General features: G+C 38.7%; 1 protein-coding gene across 2 annotated transcripts; it reads left to right on the top strand.

The window, feature by feature from the left end:
- Positions 1 to 5,926: 5,926 nt before the first annotated feature.
- On the top strand, positions 5,927 to 18,995 carry kras (v-Ki-ras2 Kirsten rat sarcoma viral oncogene homolog). Of its 2 annotated transcripts, XM_037683454.1 has the most exons (6): positions 5,927 to 6,271; positions 8,534 to 8,651; positions 9,953 to 10,131; positions 11,070 to 11,229; positions 13,798 to 13,922; positions 16,597 to 16,675. In XM_037683454.1, exons 2-5 carry the CDS (start codon positions 8,541 to 8,543, stop codon positions 13,915 to 13,917), a joined length of 570 nt encoding a protein of 189 aa, XP_037539382.1. In that variant the 5' UTR covers positions 5,927 to 6,271; positions 8,534 to 8,540; the 3' UTR covers positions 13,918 to 13,922; positions 16,597 to 16,675. The 2 variants fall into 2 exon arrangements, with proteins under 2 accessions (XP_037539382.1, XP_037539385.1); XM_037683457.1 differs by lacking the exon at positions 13,798 to 13,922 and having other exon boundaries at positions 5,931 to 6,271; positions 16,597 to 18,995.
- Positions 18,996 to 19,203: the final 208 nt, after the last annotated feature.

Here is a 19,203-nt window from a genome sequence, read left to right as displayed (position 1 = left end):
TCTTTTCAGATGATGTGGTCCTGTTGGCGTCATTGTGCCGTGACCTCCAGCTCTCAATGGAGCGGTTCGCAGCCAAGTGTGAAGTGGCTGGAATGAGAATCAGCACCTCCAAATCTGAGGCCATGGTCCTCAACCGGAAAATGATGGATTGCTCATTTTGGGTCAAGGGTGATGTTCTGCCTAAAGTGGAGGACTTCAAGTATCTCGGGGTTTTGTTTATGAGTGAGGGAAGAATGAAGTGTGCAATTGACAGATGGATTAGTGCAGCATTTTGCAGTATTGCGGACTTTGTGCCGGTCCATTGTGGTAAAGACGGAGTTGAGCTGTAAGGCAAAGCTCTCTGTTTACTGTTAGGTCTATGTTCCTACCCTTACCTATGGTCACAAACTCTGGGTAGGGCCCGAAAGAATGAGATCACAGATACAAGCGGTTGAAATTAGTTTCCTCCGCAGGGTAACTGGACTCTCCCTTAGAGATAGGGTGAGAAGTTCAGTCATCCGGGAGGGATTTGGAGTAGAACCGCCACCACTCTTTTACACTGAAAGGAGCCAATTGAGGTGGTTAGGGCATCTGGTAAAGACTCCCACATACTCGGGCATACTTCACTCCACAGAGGTCCGTGTTCATACAAAGCTCAATTTTTACAACTGCGTACGCGTACTCGGTGTCGCACAATAATTTGCCCGGCAACAGACTGTTTTGTATGCGACATCAATGTATTAAATTCCCCTTCTTCATCCCTGGTCTGGTTTAATGGCTTTTTCTTTTTTGCCAAGATGTAAGCGATCTCTTCCTCCTTGTCCATTGATGCCATGAGTGAAATTGTGAGGAATTAAGGAATTTGTCACAAGAAAATTAAAATCAGGCCCGGCGTGGCTGCGGGAGGATCTGGAGATTTTTCGGTGAGCTGGTCTGCTGTGTGGGCTGCAGGGCCAACGCTCCCTGTTTTTTTTTTTAGAATTTTTTATTAACAACATATAAACACAGAACACTGCGACTGGGGCTGCCAGCTCTCATTTTTTTGTTGTTTTTTTTGTGACCTGTCAGTCACTCTAGTAGGCGTGTCAGCAAATGACCAATCAGCAACCTCAATTTGTCCCAAAGGTAAACGCACCTTGCCTGCAGCGCTGGGCTGCAGCCCATCAGGGTGCATGCTCGAGTATGAAGTCTCAACCGTCTGCGGATAGTGTGCGCAGTGTCCGTGCGGCTCACGGAGTACACACAGTACAACCGAATATGTGGGAGCCTTAAGGATGTTTCGGGTTGGGCATGTTCATCTGGGAGGAAACCCTGGGGAAGACCCAGGACATGCTGGAGAGACCATTATTTCTCTCAGTTGGCCTGGGAACACCTTGGGGTCCTCCCAGAAGAGCTGGAAGAGGTGGCTGTGTAAAGAGATGTCTGGGCCTCCCTGCTCAAGCTGCTGCCCCCGCGACCCGCTTTCAGAATAAGTGGAAGATAATGGATGAATGGATGCGAACTTTAAAATTTAAAGCAAGAAAAACATCTAAAATAAAAACAACAGTCCTTGCCTTCTGTCTTTGTGTTTTTGTTTTCATACCCACACACGAAGCATGTATTTTAAAATCTTGATACCTGTAGATGACCTTTCACCTTTTGTTGTTTCTTTGGATTTAAAGTCTTAACAAATTCTCATTGAAAGATTCTGATCACACGATAAAAATTGCTACGCAGTGGAAACAAACCAATGAATTTGCTCATTATGTAATAAAATAAAGCTGTAAGATACCACTGAAACACTGGACACTAAATACTTTTAAATGATTATGTTTTTCGATGCATCTGATTAAACTGAGCTCTGTGCAAACAAAACATTCAGCTTGAGCTGCATTGAAAGATGTAAACAGAATAGCACTGCCCTCTTGTGACAGAAAATACTTTAAACCAAACTGAACCTTTCATCCAAACATTTTCTGATGACGTCATGTGCAGAGCAGTGGTATTCTTGGTATTTCTTCATCCGAAGTCACCTGTTCAGCTTCAGGGTTCCTTTAGTTTAATTGCGGCGCATAAAATGAAGCAATTATTTTAATAACCATTGTTCCTTTTTGACGCAGGAGACATAGGAACAAGAATTTTACTTTAGAGCTGAAAAGCACAACGGCAAGTAATAACTTTGATGATGGCTGTTAGAATCAAAAATGTTTCTGTGAACTATTTTAGTACCACTCCATCTAAATGTGATCATTGTTACTGTTCTCAGTTTCTCCTGCACTGAAACCATCACACACAGTAAAAGTCAACGTCTCATAGATGTGCTATGTATAAATCTAAAAATTTCCACAAAAAACAAACACACACAGTCACTTATTGACTATAGATAAATAAGTATTTCACAACTAACTCTGGATCAATACCAAATGATGAAGTTTTCTAACTCTTGTATGAAAATCGATACTTTTATCTTTTTAACAGGAGAATTATAAACTTGTCTGCTTTTTGTTTCTGTCTTAAGATCTGATGTGAACAGACCTCGATTGTTTAAATATATATATTTTAAACAAGGACAACATACATTATCATTATATAAACAAGAAAAATATTAGCACACCAAAATTAGTTTTACATGTAAAAGTTAAAATTGTATTTAAAGCCCCTTTAACTTATAAAACAAGATTAAAACAGCAATAAAAGTTAATTAATAATATGCATTTTTATAAATACACACAAAAACTTAATACAGTACATAATATGATTAACAACAATTATTACAGTCCATACTTTAATAATTTATACAGTTTAATTTATTTATACTCTAATAGCAATTTTCTCAAAGTCTGAGCAAAAAGATAATTTTGTGATTTTTTTTGTTTTTTGTTTTTTTGGCATTCATCGTTTTCAGCTGCTCCTCAGTGTAATAAGACGATGGGTGCAGATAAAAATCCAGTCAAAATTATACTAAAGTTTGATATTTGCATCTCAAAACTCTGTGCTTGTGGAATAAAACTAAACCAATCAAACAAACAAAAGCAAAGTTAGTAAAAAAAAGTAAATGCTTGATGTTAATGTGAAAACGTGTTGTTACGACAATCACAATGGTGGCAACACACTGCCCTACACTGAGATCCATGATACACAACTAATTACTGCTGGATAAACTCCATTTTAGGTATTCATTCATGTCGTCAGTTGATTATTTTGAGCTTTAATCTCTTGTATTTTATTCTGTCATGTGCCAGTGCTTTGTTAACATATCTCAGCACCAGGCGTTGGATTAAACGTTACCTGTAGATAGTAGATACTTTGCAATGACAGACTTGTGAATCCCACACCTTTTGTCTTTTGACCCACAAAACAGGGTTGACAAACTTACAGCCCTATTTGTTGAAGTACAAAACACTCCTAATAGACCATTTAAATAAGAACGTTTTATTTATGGAGCACTTAAAACAGCTACAAGGCCAACCAAAGTGCTGTATAGACAGAACAACAGGTAACCCACGAAGCAATATACAAAATGAAGTAAATCAAAAATATAGACATAAAAACAATGTAGATAATAAATATGATGACAAACCAGTGTGGAGCGTACAGGTTCAAAACAGATCATCTGGTGTTGAAAGCTACTGAATAGTAGTGAGTTTTTAAATGGGATTTGAAAACTGAGAGGGAGGGGGCCTGTCTGACAAGCAGAGGTAACTCGTTCCAAAGTCTTGGTCCTGCTACAGAGAAGACCCTGTCACCTCTGCGCTTAAGACAAGTTCCTGGAACTGTGAGGAGCAACTGGTCCGCTGACCTCAGGGAATGTGGTGGGACATACGGTTGTAGCAGATCAGAGAGATGGGGGGCGATCGTGGGGGACTGTTCAGTGATTTGTAGACATACAGGAGTATTTTGAACTGGATTCAAAGGTGAACCGGTAACCAGTGCAGTGAGGCCAAAACTGGTGTAATGTGCTCTCTTTTGCCTGTACTGGTTAAAAATCGGGCTGCTGCATTCTGGACCAGTTGTAGTCGTGCAATGGAGGTCTGACTGATACCAAACAGGAGTGAATTGCAGTAATCAAGCCTAGATGTAATTAATAGTATTACTGTCTCCAGGTTCTTTTTGGACAATATGGGCTTCAGTTTAGACAGCCGCCTCAGTTGGAAGAAGCATGATTTAACAATCATGTTTACATGATTGTTAAGTTTCAGGGAAGGGTCCATTATCACTCCCAGATTGGTGACTCTTTGTTTTTCTGACAGGGTTAGATTGGAGAGGTCGATACAGTGGTTTGTGATCGTGTCATTGGGAGGGAACAACATGACTTCAGACTTCTTTTCATTGAAACTTAAGAAGTTTAAAGCCATCCAGTCCCTGATGTCAGCCAGGCAGTCGAGCAGCGGTTGAATAGAGCATGTATTGTAGTGACATGATGGACTGATTAATGTGCATCCCATATACTTTCAATTCAATTCAGTTTATATACCACCAAGTCACAACAGAAGTTTTCTGCAGTGTACATTCACATACAAAAAAAGTAAGTTAATAACATTTATCTGAGGAACCAGCAGACTGCTATGAGTCTTAACTTCGTTGCATATGTGTATATATAATATATATAATATGATATGTCGTAGACTCTCATCCTGAGCAAGCACAAAGGCGACAGTGGAAAGTAAAAACTCCTTCATGAGGAAGAAACTTCTAGCAGAATCAGGCTCAGGACAAACGGCCATCTGCTTCGACCAGCTGGGATTGAGAGAACAGGAAGGAGGAACAGATACACAATGGCAGGTCAAGAATCACATGTTCAGATATGAATAGTATCAAATGCAAACTATTCACTTGTATAAATATTAATTTGAATAAATGAAGTCAATTTGTCCTCCGGTAATGTAAACCTATAGCAGCATAACAAGCTAACTCTAATTATAGGATTTATTAAAAAGGAAAGCCTTAAGCCCAGTCTTGAAACTGGACAATGTGTCAGCCTCATGGACAGAAACTGGAAGTTGGTTCCACAAGAGAGGAGCCTGATAACTGAAAGATCTGCCTCCCATTCTGCTTTTGGAAACTCTAGGAACCACAAGTAAGCCTGCAGTCAGAGAGCGAAGTGCTCTGTTAGGAAAATATAGGACAATATGATCTGTATGATGGAGCTAGGTTGTTGAGCGCTTTGTAGGTTAGAAGTAAGATTTTGAATTAAATTCTGGATTTGACAGGGAGCCAGTGGAGAGAAGCTAAAACTTGAGAGATATGATCTCTCCTACTAACTCCGGTTAAGACTCTGGCAGCAACATTTCGGATTAATTGAAGACTTTTTAAAGAAGTATTCGAACACCCAGATAACAAACCATTGCAATAGTCCAGTCTAGACGTGACAAATGCATGAACCAGTTTTTCTGCATCATTGTTAGACAAGATATTTCTAATTTCACTTTCTCGATTAAAAACACATTTAACTTTAACTCGTGCGATTTCTTTCCGCTTACAGTCTTCACTTTTTTGACTCTGGATCAGGAGCTTGTGTCCGGCTGCAAACATTGAACGCATCTTTATGCGTTTGTGTTGCGCAGCAGCAGCCCCAGTGAGCACTCAGGAAAACTGACATGGGTTTGCCAAATCATGTCCCTGCCTGGGAATGACGTTCCTCCTGCACATTCCAGTTATATTTAGAGCCTATATATACTGCAGTCGCCCCCTAGGCTTTGTTGACTCTGCAGCAGAAGGCTGCAGCACTGAAGGCATGAAACTGTGCGATAGTGCATAAGATCACACAATATTCTGAGGTGAATAAAACAAATCAGACCTCACGGTTGGTTTCAGTTTTAATAAATAGCGTCTAAGACTGGTGATAATGGCGCATTCAATGGAGGCACTTAGAAGTTGAAAATGAGGTCAAAAGCTGGCGTAAATGAGTAGCGAACACATAAAGGAGCGCAGATAAGAGCTCGAGTTGCGACACTGCTCAGCGGCCTGACCCAGAGCAGCTAGGCCTTGTGGGTAAAGTGCGCGCTGGTATCCGCCCATATTCTGGATCACCACACGGAGGAGCGGCGGCAGCGACAAGGCCGGGGGGGACGCTGGATCAGATGGAAAGTTCAATCGATTAATTTCTCCACTTTGTTTTCCTCCCTTCCTCCCCCCCTCCCCCCCTTCCAATCCCCTCCACGTTTCTCGCATGTTCCCGTTTGGCTTCCGAGACGGCGTTAGACCGATTTGAACGCGGGCATTTTTCGACGAGAAGTAGGAAATGCAGAGATCGCGTGAAGCCAGAGGATCTGTCTGACTCTTCCGACGCGGAACTCCACTCGCTGAAAACAAGGTAAATCAAACCCGACGACACGCTTTCATTCGTGGGCCCCCCCAGTTTATTCACATTTATTACATCATCACCCACCCGCTCCCGCTGATAAGTGCAGGTAATCGTGTAGGGGGTTATAAACTTTGAGCTAAGTAGTTTTTATTTTTAGAACAAACTACGCCCAGTTGTTAAACTACAGTCTGGCCCTGCACTGCAGAGCTTTGCTAGCTTGACGATGGCGGCGTCTCTTTCCTTTTGAATGAACGATAGCGGCTGTGTCGGGCACAAACTGCACACAATACAGGTTTATCGGCTTATTTTTGCTAAACACAACAGGACAGTGTAGATAAGGCTGCTGTGTGTTCACTTTTAGCCTGCGGGCGACCTTAAAGCTAAGCTAGCTAACGGCTGAGCCGACCGGTGTTCCGAGGCTTCCTCTCCATTCAGGTCAGGGCGCAGGATTTAAATTAAATTCCTTTCAACTTTTTTTTCTTCTTTTCTTTTTAAAAAAAAGTCTACCCCAGGTGTCCCTGTCTGCTTGAACAAACTGCTTCCATTGAAAAGCCTCGGATGCTGCAGGCAGCAAACTGTTTTCAAAGTAGCATTTTGTTGATATGGCTGCTAATCAATCTCCATTAGTCTTCGGGTTTGTGCTGAGATATCGAGCAGTTTTTCCGATGTAAGATGAGGTTTTAAGTGAAAACAGTGTCCAGGAGTCAACTTTGAATCCACAACATCAATAGTTAGAAGCCACAAAAAAGCAACCCATACGGAAAATGTGAGTTTTAGTTTTAAATGTCCCTCTCTGCTGCTCCAGTAATGATAGACATGACAACACAAAGAGACTTGTTCACCTCCCTGAATGTTGCTGAAGTCATCTGAACAAGTCCTTTCAGTTACAGCTTTCATCATCTACAAACATGACATGCAGGTACCAGATGAGCATCATTACTGTGGTTTTTGAGGTTCTTTTCCATAGCTGAGTGCTTTAAATATATTTTTGTGAATAAGTGCCCACTACAACATGTAGTTTTGCCTGTTTCTACACATGGAATCGATACGTAGTGGCTTTGTGCTGTAACTTCTGAAAAGGCCAGCTGCCTCTATTGATGGATGTTGATCCACAAAGCAGTCAGACAGCAGAAAGCTTCCCTGCTGGCTGTCACTTTTGGAGATTTTATGTAATCTTATAGATTTATGCCTGTGGTTAGATTCAGTTCCTGAGCTGGTACTATTTTAAAAATAGGACTCAAAGGGCTTGTTCAGACTTTTCTTTATGTGTGCATGTGTTTACAACTGAACAATGTCTAAATTTAGTCAGTTTCAACTTTTACTTTAAGTTTTCCTGAATTCAGATGCTTCCCCCCCCCCCCCAATACTATATGTAGATTATTCACCAGATTCTATTTCTGATGTCTGAATGGTTTTTTCTCTCCTTGTGCTTCTTGTACAATCTAACCCCCCTCAGCAGTATGAAGTCTAATTTTCCAACGATTCAGCAGTGTTTTTAACTGTCAGTCCGGCAATCTTGAGCGCACACATTTCACAGTTTATCAGAGAAAAATAACAAACACTAACTGGATGTAGAAACAGAAATCACACTTGGAAATTTCTACCAAGCTTTAAAAATAAATGCATTTTAAATGAATTTATTTATATTAAATAAAAATGCTTTTTATTATAGTATTTATTTATTTATTTATTAACGTTTTAAAAAGAAAACAATGCTTTGCAGACTTTCTAAATTATTTAAAAAAAAATAGAATATTTTTTTTTTTTTTAGGATAATTGTTTGCATTTTTAAAAAGTGGACTAATGCTTTTATATCTGACATATTTTAAATAATCCATTGCTAAAAACGACTGGTTAACATTTATATACTGCGGTTTATAAAGCTTGAGAAATGTATTTTAGTTTTACTATGTTGTGTATGCTTTTTGTTTTTCACGTCTGTTAACAACCCCACAACAAAAGTTTAGTTACAGCATCGAACATCTGATTTTCTGTGGAAATGAATAATTCTCAGTTGATATTATCACTTTGGGAAAAACTACTGAATCACCACAATAAAGTGCTAAAAAAGTTTTGAAATTTGCCTCAAACTACTTGAATTTGCCTTTAGGAAAGATGTAAGAAAACTTGTTTCAAGGTGAAAACAATAGAAAAACACATTTTTCCTTCCGAGGTTTTGATGATGCCTCGGGTGAATCGATGATGTGACACTCGACTGCTCATGTCTGTGTAAATATTCTGAAATCTTCTTTTTTTTTTCTGATGTTTCAGGTAAATCATGACAGAATATAAGCTGGTTGTGGTGGGAGCTGGTGGCGTAGGCAAGAGCGCACTAACTATTCAACTCATCCAGAATCACTTTGTGGATGAATACGACCCGACGATCGAGGTAAAGAAACTGAGCTGCTACACCCGTACACACCCTCCCGTTCTCTCAGGTCAGCAGACCAGCGGCTCCTGAGCGTCCCAAAAACAAAATGAGAGCTTCGAGGGGATCGTGTTTTCTCTGCTGTTGCTCCTAAAATGTGGAACAACCAGCCTTTGAGTATCAGATAGGCGCCCTCCCTGTCTGTTTTAAAATCACTTTTTTAAACTCATCTCTTTCTCCTTGGCTTTTGGCACCACCTGAGATGTTGATTTTCAATCCAATTTTAGATTAATTGGACCTAAATTAATTTAAATGATTGATCTATTTGTTTTTGTTTAATATAAGGCTGTTTTTGGTTTGCTGTCTTATATTTTTATTATGTATTGTGACTGCTATTTGGTTTTATTGACTGTAACTGTGCAGCACTTTGGTCCTAAGGTTGTTTAAAGTGCTTTATAAATAAAGCTGGTAAGAAAAGCTGTAAAGCATATTCACTTAACTTCGCAACTGTCTCTGACATTTTGCTTCTGTGCCAAGATACAGGAGTACAATTAAAAAAACACACAGAAACTTTAAAAAGCTGGAACTTGCAACAGGCTCTACTGGTTTTAAGTAAAAAAACAAAAAAAAGACACCAAACGGGTTTATAATGCCTTTTCATGCCTGGCTACCTGCCCAGTTTCTCAGAGTGCCATTCTGTGGCGTGTGAACAGTCTCATTATGATTTCAATCAATTATTGAAATGCTGTGGCAGGTCGGAGCTCTACCATAGATTAGTTGGACACAAGATAGCATCTGAAAGTACGGCTGCTCATTGGATGAGTCTGTAATTATTGCTGTTGGGTCCAATTGAATGTAGCCATCGGTTCAATGAAGAACCGGAGTACTTTGACACTGGCTGGAACCTTTTTGTAATATGAGCTCTGCAAGAAAACCGTGCCCCTTTGCAGATGGAGAGGGGCAATACTTTAAGTGGTGTCTTGTTTGTAAACATGGGATTGTAATTTATTAATGTCCAGTTGGAACAATGGGAAAAAAACCAGCTTTGTTTTTGTTGCTCCAAAACACGATGAACAGATATTGAATAATGTTAACTAGAATAGGCATTTGTACACCGTTTCATTTTTCCCAATCACTTACTGTTGAATATAGTTATCTGGACATTCTTGAGGCTGCAAAATTCTATCCATTGTAAAAGAATCCTTATTATTTTTATTGTTTAAAACTCTCATTCTTTTTTTTTTTTGTATCTAATAATGGAAATTTAGGCTTTTTTTGTGTGTCCGGCTTCTGATAATTTTTTTAAACGTTTACTGTTCCAGGACTCCTACAGAAAGCAGGTAGTTATTGACGGGGAGACATGTCTGCTGGACATCCTCGACACAGCAGGTCAGGAGGAGTACAGCGCCATGAGGGATCAGTACATGAGGACAGGGGAGGGTTTCCTCTGTGTCTTTGCCATCAACAACACCAAGTCCTTCGAGGACATTCACCACTATAGGTGAGTGAGGGGTCCAGCCTTCCCACCTGGTGTGAATTTTTTAAATCTCACTTAAGTGATCCTAAAAACATTATAGGTGTGATTTTTGTAGCTTTAATCAACCGTGTGATAAATATTTATGCTGTCCCAGTGTCTGATTTGAGAAAGAAGGCTTCTACATGGCTATAAATATATACCGGTACAATAATCGTTTTATAACACCATTAAAAGTGTACGTCTTTTTCATGACGGTTTATAAATATACTAAATATAAACCTACAGAAAAACTGTTTAGGTATTACAGAATATGTTTTAAAGTCTTAATTACTGCAACATTCAGCTAAAGTTTTTTTTTTTAACCTATTAAAGTATAATTACAGAGCTTTACTGACAAAACCAACAGTCTGCTCAGGACTGTCTGCTCATCTGTTTCTCTTACTCCATCGGTGCTTCTTGTGCTTTCCAGACAACTTAGTTCATAGATTTTAATGAGTATCAAACTAAATTCATCATAGCACATCAAATTAGATACTATCATACATGTTGTGCCAATTAAAAAAGAAAAAAAAGAAGAATTTACTCATCGTTATTATTTTTTTCAATGCACTTGGATGTGTGCCTCTGAAAAATGTCAGTTTTTAGTTTTTAAGGTCTAATAGCTTCACCAATTTATCTTCAGCCTATATTACAAAAAGAAGGAGGATGTGTCTGTCTTGGTATGAAAATGTAAATTGTAGGGGAATGGTGGAACTATGTCTGTGCTGGGATTATGTACCATATTAACTCTGAACTACAATCGACCTGTTTTCCAAACGCTTTTTTGTTCTTTAACTTGAAAATATCTAGAATAGTCAAATCACTGCATTTATGTCTCTTTGCATCTTTTGTAGCTGCATTGGTGTAGTCAATTACCTAATGACTGTTACTTAGATTTTTTTTTTTTCTTTTTGAACATCCAGAGAACAAATTAAACGGGTGAAGGACTCTGAGGATGTCCCCATGGTGTTGGTAGGGAATAAGTGTGACCTGCCGACCCGGACGGTGGATACAAAGCAGGCTCATGACTTAGCACGCAGCTACAACATTCCCTTTATCGAGACCTCAGCCAAAACAAGACAGGTGAGTTCCCACCCACAGCTTCCTTAGTACAGCTGCCTAGTTTAATTTTGATTACATGTTCGTGTTTATGTTCCCAGAGAAATTCAGATCTGTGTAATTTTAACAGGTGTCCTTGGGAGGGGTTAATACATTTTGCAAGAAATGTGATTCTATCATGTGGTCCTGTTGATTTGTGTCACTTTACTCTCTCTAATGGTGTTTTTTTTATAATAATATTGCTGGGAAATTTACCAGCTAATGTGTTGAGCTTCATTAAATCCTCTTTGGATAATTGAATTTTTTATTTATGGGGGATAGTGTGATCATTGCATGCTAATTTGTCATGTGTATGTGAAATTACATCATCATTAGGCCCACCTGCAAAGGGTCCCACACAATAAATAATCAGCAAATCAGTTGATTTGTGTCAAGGTGTCTGCATGAAAGGACAAACTGTCGGTAATTACTCGGCGGGTAATGATTCTGCTTACTGGTCACTGTCACTGGGTGCTGGAAGATTTGCTGTGGTGTCACCTCCTGTGGTGTGTGTTGTGAGCATGGCCTTAGGAAACTGACTGATGGAGCAATCTATAAACGCATTATTCCTGGTTTCTTACGTGGGGGAGTGAATCATGGTTCTTTCTGGTGTGGGGAAATTAATGTCACAGTGACTAATTTCTTGCAGCTTTACTATTCAGTTCGCCCAGTTTTGTCCACCTATCCCAACCTGAGTGGACCAGTAATTTCTGTCCATGTGGTGCTGTTTCTGTTCATTAGGCAACGGTTGCTTTCATTAGAAGCAAGTTGTTGTTTTTCCCAGATATTTTCTGTTGACTTCTCTGGATTATTATTTTTTTTTCACCTCTTATTGCCCAACACACAACTTGTATGGTAAATACATGCACCCTTCACATGTATTGAGCTCCATGAAAGTGATATTTCACTCAATTATTCACTTATTGCAGGCTTGGAAAGTGTTTTATCTTTTAAAAAAAAAACTTCTTACACTGGCCGTTCCACCATCTTTGGCTGCGTTCACGCTGCAGGTTTGAACGCTCGATAACTATTTTTTGCTCTGTATGATTTGGATCTGCTTTTGCCTGCAGTGTGAATGTAGCCAAAGTTTGTTTTGTCTATATTAAAAACCACGACCTCCTCCCTGTTGTCAGGACTGCACACACTTGTGCACATGTATACGCCAGTGCAGTACCAAAAATAGTTGTGATTTTATTTGCAAACCTCACCAGAAGATCTTTCCTTAAAAACCGTCCCTTTGATGTTCCATACATTTGTGAAACCATTAACTTTTCATTACAAGACACTGGTCTCAGACAGGTAGCTGAACAGAATGACCTGAAATGTTTTTGACCAGAGTTCAATGTTTTGTCCTCAACAATCCAAAAGTTTTGTTTGTGCTTTTCTAAAAATATGTTTGACACAGCTTAAAGCAGGTGACTTCTTAGTCAAAGCTAAAATATTTTAGATCCTCAGAGCTGAAAATGGGGAAATCCAACAACTTGGGATTACTTTTATAAGTATGCCAGCAACGGTATAAATTTTCATTTTGACACATTTTCAATCTGTGTGTAAAAAAAAATGTGAAGATTTGTTGAACTGTTTCATCTGCACGGATGCAGCTTCTCTCCGACATGTTTTACAATTCTTTTTCCGGTCTGTGCACAACGATTCAGGAAGCTGCTCTCTCAGGTCTTATTGTAAAGATCAATCTACTCGACGTTTACCGATGCCTTTTGCTTTGTAGGGATTTACATCATTTTATTTTTTTACATCATCACATTTTAAATCATTGTATATTTGCTTTTTAGTGCTAAACTTGTACAATTTTCCCTCAGATTTTCACATCTTCTCTTTCTCCATGTTTTGCATCAGTAATAACGTCCTTATAAAACACATTAACCGCTGAGCCGTACAGTTACAGATTAAACAAAGCTTCAAAATAAATAAATTTTTTTGTAGAAGTTATTCATATGTGTGATTTTAAGCAAAAAAATAAATAAATAGAAATTACTGTTGCAAAAAGCTAGTGTGACGGAGCAGGCAAGTTGCATTATGGAGGATAAAGCAAAGCTGTAGAGAGCCTGCAATCCAGAGATGATGGAAATCTTCCAACACCCCCTTTTTGTGTGTGCTGCAAGCAGACTTACAGTTAAACTTTTCAAAAGTTGTTTGCTGCTTCTCTAACCTGAGAAATAAAGGTGAAAATCTTTGAGAAGTCCTTTTAAAATCCCTTAAAATACATGTAGTAAGAAGAAATGACAAGCCATTCTAAGCGGACAGTGATACTGTGCACCAAGGTGTAACTTGAGGTAAAAAAAATTATCGTTCATCCCCCTTAAGGAGGAAATGGTCCGATCCTTTCCAAGCCTGCAAAGTAAATGTTTTTTTTTCAATTACTGTACGCTGTGCGTGATTAACAATGCAACCACTACACATATCAAGAAGACTCACCTTGAAACAGACCACTCATCTCTCAAGCTCTGTGTATCTGTAGATGATAGCACATGCACCATACAGTATGACCCCCCCTGCATTCCTCAGCATTGAGGAAAGTTGTGTCTTATACTGCAGAAAGTGGAAGATGCCTTTTACACTCTGGTACGGGAGATCAGGCAGTACCGGCACAATAAGATCAGCAAGGAAGAAAAGACTCCAGGCTGTGTCCAGCTTAAAAAGTGTGTTGTGATGTGAGAGGGGTAAGTGTACGCAGCATCCACCAGCTCTATTTGTGTTGTTAGTGGGGCGTCTGGAAAGACCGTGGAAGACGACAACCAGTGGGAGCTGGAGCTTTTAACTGTTCTCAAAGCTAACCTGCTGGTTTCTACGAGGGCTGTGGTGAGGCGCTAACATGAGGCTGAAATGTTTTCTTCTTCTCTCAGTGTTTCTGAGTATTGTGGTTGATTATGATCCGAGGCCATTTTCACACTGAGGTCATTTATTGAGCCAGGGTGCTTTCAAACACATCTTTAAAAAAAATATATATTTTTCTTGTGATGGTGAATGAGTGTCATCAAATTTAGTAAAATTACTTTTGGTTTGTAGTTCTGTATAAAAATGTATTCTTATGATCAAAGTTCATTTAAATTCAGATGAAAGTATCAGTGTGAAAATGACCAAATAGGCTGAAATGAGCTCAGGGGTTTTGGCTGGTTAGTCATCTTTTGTGATTAAAGGATGTTATTGTATATGTGGGTTTAAATCATGCTGAAATGTGTTAACTACATGGAATGTGTTCATCTCACAGACTTGAATTTTTCTGTTTTTTGTCCTGTCTTTGTGGCGACCTGAATGTATCACGTTGTTTCCTCAACAGCTCTTTGCAGATCATCACTTAAATTGCTTTTTGTCAACCAATCACGTGCGTGTACAGTGACAGCGTGGCATCAACATGACACTAGCTGCATTGCCATGAAGCCTTTTTTTACTTCTGTGATAGAGGAGCTCCATCTTAATAATTTGACATTTTATGGGGGTTTACGTAGTTTATTTATGTTCCTATTACCAGGAAGGTCCAACTGAGATAAACCGTACTTCTTGTAGGGTGTCCAGGTCAAGATGGCAGCGTGTTTTTAGTTTTACATAAAAGCTGTATACTTTCAATCTACTTACCTGAGCGTCACTCTGCTTTTAATTTGTTGCTCCATGAGAGGTGACTGGCGCTTGTTTCAGTGAGACATCTAGCGTTGGATGTTAGAAACAAAATAATCAGAATGTATTTCCAAAACTGTTAACACAAGCGAACTTGCAGTTGTTGTGTGTAACCAACTTTTCTGAATTGGGTTGATGAAATGCTCAAAATAAATGTTTTTTAATTTACTTTTTAATTTACTGGCAAGTTTTCTTTAGCCACAATTTGTGAGTGGATTTCTTTAAAAAAAAAGAAAGAAAATGGCTTGTATAACTGCAGCTCCTGTTTGTGTTGGTGCCGGACACTGATTGTTTTTACTCTGAAATGCATATTTAATTGCATCATTCACCATCGTCCTGCTCGTCACTGGCCTGCAACTGTCAGAGACTAGTTCATGAATCAAAACTGTTTGAAAATAAATCACATTTTTGTTGCAGTCACTGAATTCTGAATGTCTTCTCTGTGAGCTGTTCAGCCACTGTTTGTGCTGCCAGTTTAAAAAAATAATAAAATTACGGCCTTTGTTTTTGTTTGCAAGGCTCACAAAGCTGTATTCCAGGTCATGCACATTATTTTGTTGGCCACCTCTGCCTACATCTTATCCACCCTGGACCGTTTTGTACTCGGCCTAGCAGTTGCCCCCACGTTTATGATTTAATCCACTGGAGTTCAGTCATAATCTGCAAAAAGAGCAGCTTTTTAAATACTTTTTATTCATTCTTTATCGTTGACGTAGTTTTTAGATCTGGACTTTTTGTCAAAGAAGAGTTGCTGCGCTTGTGTCAAAAGAACACTAGCTCTAGAGACCCTGTGGAAATGCCCACAAAGTACTATAACAATTTAGATGGAGAAATTTAACTAATTTTCTATAAAAATGTTCACAGTTCACTTCACAGGATTGCACTCACGAGGAACACAAAAGCTCCCATAAATGTTTCAAGACATTTTGGACTCCCGAGTGTTTTTTAGTGACATTAACTGAATTGGTCATGTTAAAAATCTCCATTTTTGTTTTCCTTTTTTTAATTTCTCTGGCGTTTTAAGTTAAACATGCTTAAAGGAAAAGCTCAGATGGTTTGAAGTGGGGCTCTGTGTAAAGGTTTGATACCGTTCCTGTTGTAAAAAGCTTTTTGAACAACCTCAGTTTGGAGAAATGTTTTAATTCTGACCTGATTTGAGCGAACTGCTAGTGTGAGAGAGGCCATGACCTAAAGTGGATTTCTGCTGCTTGGTTTAAATAAAAAAACCAACAAATCAGAGCAGTTCATTAGAACGATGATCATTAAAACAGCAGCCAGTTTTACATAAGATTTACTTAGTTACCCGAAGACATCAAACCAGCTAGTTGTGGCACCTCGAGTGCAGCCTGGGTCTTTCCCATCAGGAATATAATATTTCTGCTGGATGCAATGCAAAACTGACAAATGGTGTAAAAGTTGAGAAAATGGCATTTTAAGGAACTGGTAAGAATATTTTCTTTAGATTGGAGTTGGTTAAAGTTAGCTTTGTTCTTGGCCTTGCTTAACCGTTAGCTCATGACTCTGATCAGATTTAAACGTCATCTCTCCAGAGGTAATTTAAAATCCATCTACGACGGGTGTATTTATGTTTCACAGTGTTTTCACAAAACTACACCTCAAAAAATTTAAACCATTGTAAATTAAATACTGTCTTTTGAAAAGCTTTTTTTTTTTTTTTTTTTTTTTTAACAACATCCGTTTGTTTTGTCTTTTTGTTTCCAGGGTGTTGATGATGCCTTTTACACATTAGTCCGAGAAATCCGGAAGCACAAGGAGAAGATGAGCAAGGAGGGCAAAAAGAAGAAAAAGAAGTCCAAGACAAAGTGTATACTCATGTGAATAACCTTCCTTTTGAAGACGGAGTAAACAAAACAACAAGTTGAACAGTTCAAGTAATACGTTTTGTACATCACACTAAATTATTAGCTTTTTCCCCCCATTACCGTACTTGATGAATATTAAAACTGACCTGAGTTTTCTGCCCTTTTTTTTATTTGGACTCCAATAAGCTTAATTTTTTTTAGTGTAGTGCCAGATGCTGACGTGTTGGTCTTAGAGCCGGATGAGCCAGACTTAAAAAAATGAATAAATAAAATGGTGATAATTTGGCGTTAATGGCATCAGTAATAACTTTTGACAAATTAATAATTATTATTCATGCCTCTTTGCTTGAAATGCCACAACCTGCAAATGTTCTGTAATGCCCTTTTTAAAGATGGGATGCCAAAGAATGAATATTCATCCCGCTCGCGTCGACAAAAGCGATCTGAGGACCAACGTTGAGCCAGATGAGCTCCAAATGTCCCAGCCACTGTGTAATTTCCCCGTTCCTGACCTTTAGGCGTGACTTTGTTTTGTCACTGATAAGTATGCATGCAAACTCTTTTCAGAACGTTTTATTACCCTAGTTAGCCATTGATTAATTGCTTTGTATTGTGTGGGGACTGATTTGTCATTACTAAATGAAAAGATGTTTTTTTTCTTCTTTTTGCATGATTTGTGTCCTTAATGACATGGAGATTGCAAATTGCCTCCAGTTGATGCATTTAACAGAGCCAGCAAGGAGGAAGTCAGACTTGAGTCTGATTTTCAGGTTTATATAAAGCAGTCAATATTTGCTTTTGTGAAAATATTTTTTGATAAATAACAAACTCAAAGATCCATAATCATTTTTAATAATTTTTGTCTTATTTGTTGCAGAGATTTGTTTGACTCTTGTAGAATTGTTCTGAATGATTCTGACAAAAATAACTTCCTTCGTGTTACTAAAACCTTAAATGTGCTCCACGGGAGGGGCTTCACGTTCGATCCAGATGTTTAGTTCAATGTAAAGAGGGTTTGTGTGCGAGTTGGCATTTCTTTTTAATTGCTTCTGAAAGCAGAATGCAATGTTTGGTTGCAGGTTATAAAGAATTATTGGTGTGAAGGCTCCGAGGTTGTTCAAAAATATAGTCCAAATACAGTTGTAGATGATTTGCCATGCAGATGTTTTCAAACACTTTAGGACTAGTGTGCAGAAATGTTGGAAGTAGCTTGCTGGCCCCGCCTTGCAACAGAAATGATTGTGTAATGTGCAATTGGAAATGATGTTTGTATTTGTTTTTAGAGGAGGCATAAATTGCCTTAAATGTTTTTTTTAAAGTCAAATATCTGAATAGTTATAAAAATGACACCTAGTTTCTCTCATGGGTCAGCCCATATATCACCCTGTTAACTGTATTTACAGACTGGTTGCCTGGAGGGTTTTTATTTGCCTTTTATCTTTATGCTGAGTGCTGCATTTAGACATTAAAAAGAGGCTAAACCACAATTAATTAGCCTCAAGTGCACACGGTGCTGTTTTGTGGGAGAAAGGAATGGGGGGTGAGAAGCTATTGTCACAAATAATTAAGATTTGAAACATTTTGCTTTCAGGAGTAATGAGTTTTGACCTGGTTTGTTATTACCTCTTCGTTTTCATGAAGTAGATAATTAGCTGTTGCTGCAATTTTAATTTTGGAACCCTCTTGTTAACGAAACTGTTAAAAACAAACAAAAAAAACCCCTAGTTTTACTGTAATATTTGAAATGTTTCTCTTCCTTTTATTGCGTGCCAACAGCTGATTTCTTAAATGTATCGTTTGTACCTGGATCATATTTTAACAACCTTTGTATAGTTGTGATACTGAAAGGTGCATATTTTGTAAATTGTGCTTCGTTGCGTCGGTGTGTCTAAATGAATGTTGCTTTCATGGAGTTTCACTCAGCTCCGTGTACGTGATTAGAGTGTGTGACTGGGTCCAGGTCTGTGGGGGGGTGTGAATGAACGACCGCTTTACAACACGCCTGTTGTAGAGCGATGATCTGATCTCAGATGAGTCTATTTTTTTTGCCATAAGTCTCACCACTCCTATTTAATGTGTAATAAAGAACAAAGTAAAGAGGATCCAGACTTCGTCTAATGACTTAATTTTTACCTCCAGATTAGTTTCTAAAATCATGTTTGCTGCATCTCTGAACTCCTGGGGATTTGTTGTTTGCGTCAGAGCGCAGCATGTTTGTTTCCCAGCAGGTGGCACTGTTGACTTACGTCTGTCCGCATCACTGTGGGAGGCAAACTTTTTGTTTGGGATCAAAATGTTCATGAGAGAGGAAGAAACGTCTAATAATCAGCCTAAACCACTCATTTAATTCATTACTATGCAAAACTAATGTAAAGTATTTACTAGTTAGACTGGAAAAGGAAACTAACAGAGTTAACTTGCATCCTGAAAGAGGAAGATGGTTACCCTTTAAAGCTACTGAGCCGTAATATCTCGATTAAAAACGAATTGATGCACCAGTACAGGA

This window comes from Nematolebias whitei, chromosome 10 (genome assembly GCF_014905685.2).
Source record: "Nematolebias whitei isolate Nwh7 chromosome 10, NemWhi1, whole genome shotgun sequence".
NCBI classification, from domain to species: Eukaryota; Metazoa; Chordata; class Actinopteri; order Cyprinodontiformes; family Rivulidae; genus Nematolebias; species Nematolebias whitei.
Note: the sequence above shows the minus strand (reverse complement) of the source record. Positions and strands in the feature narration are given on the sequence as shown.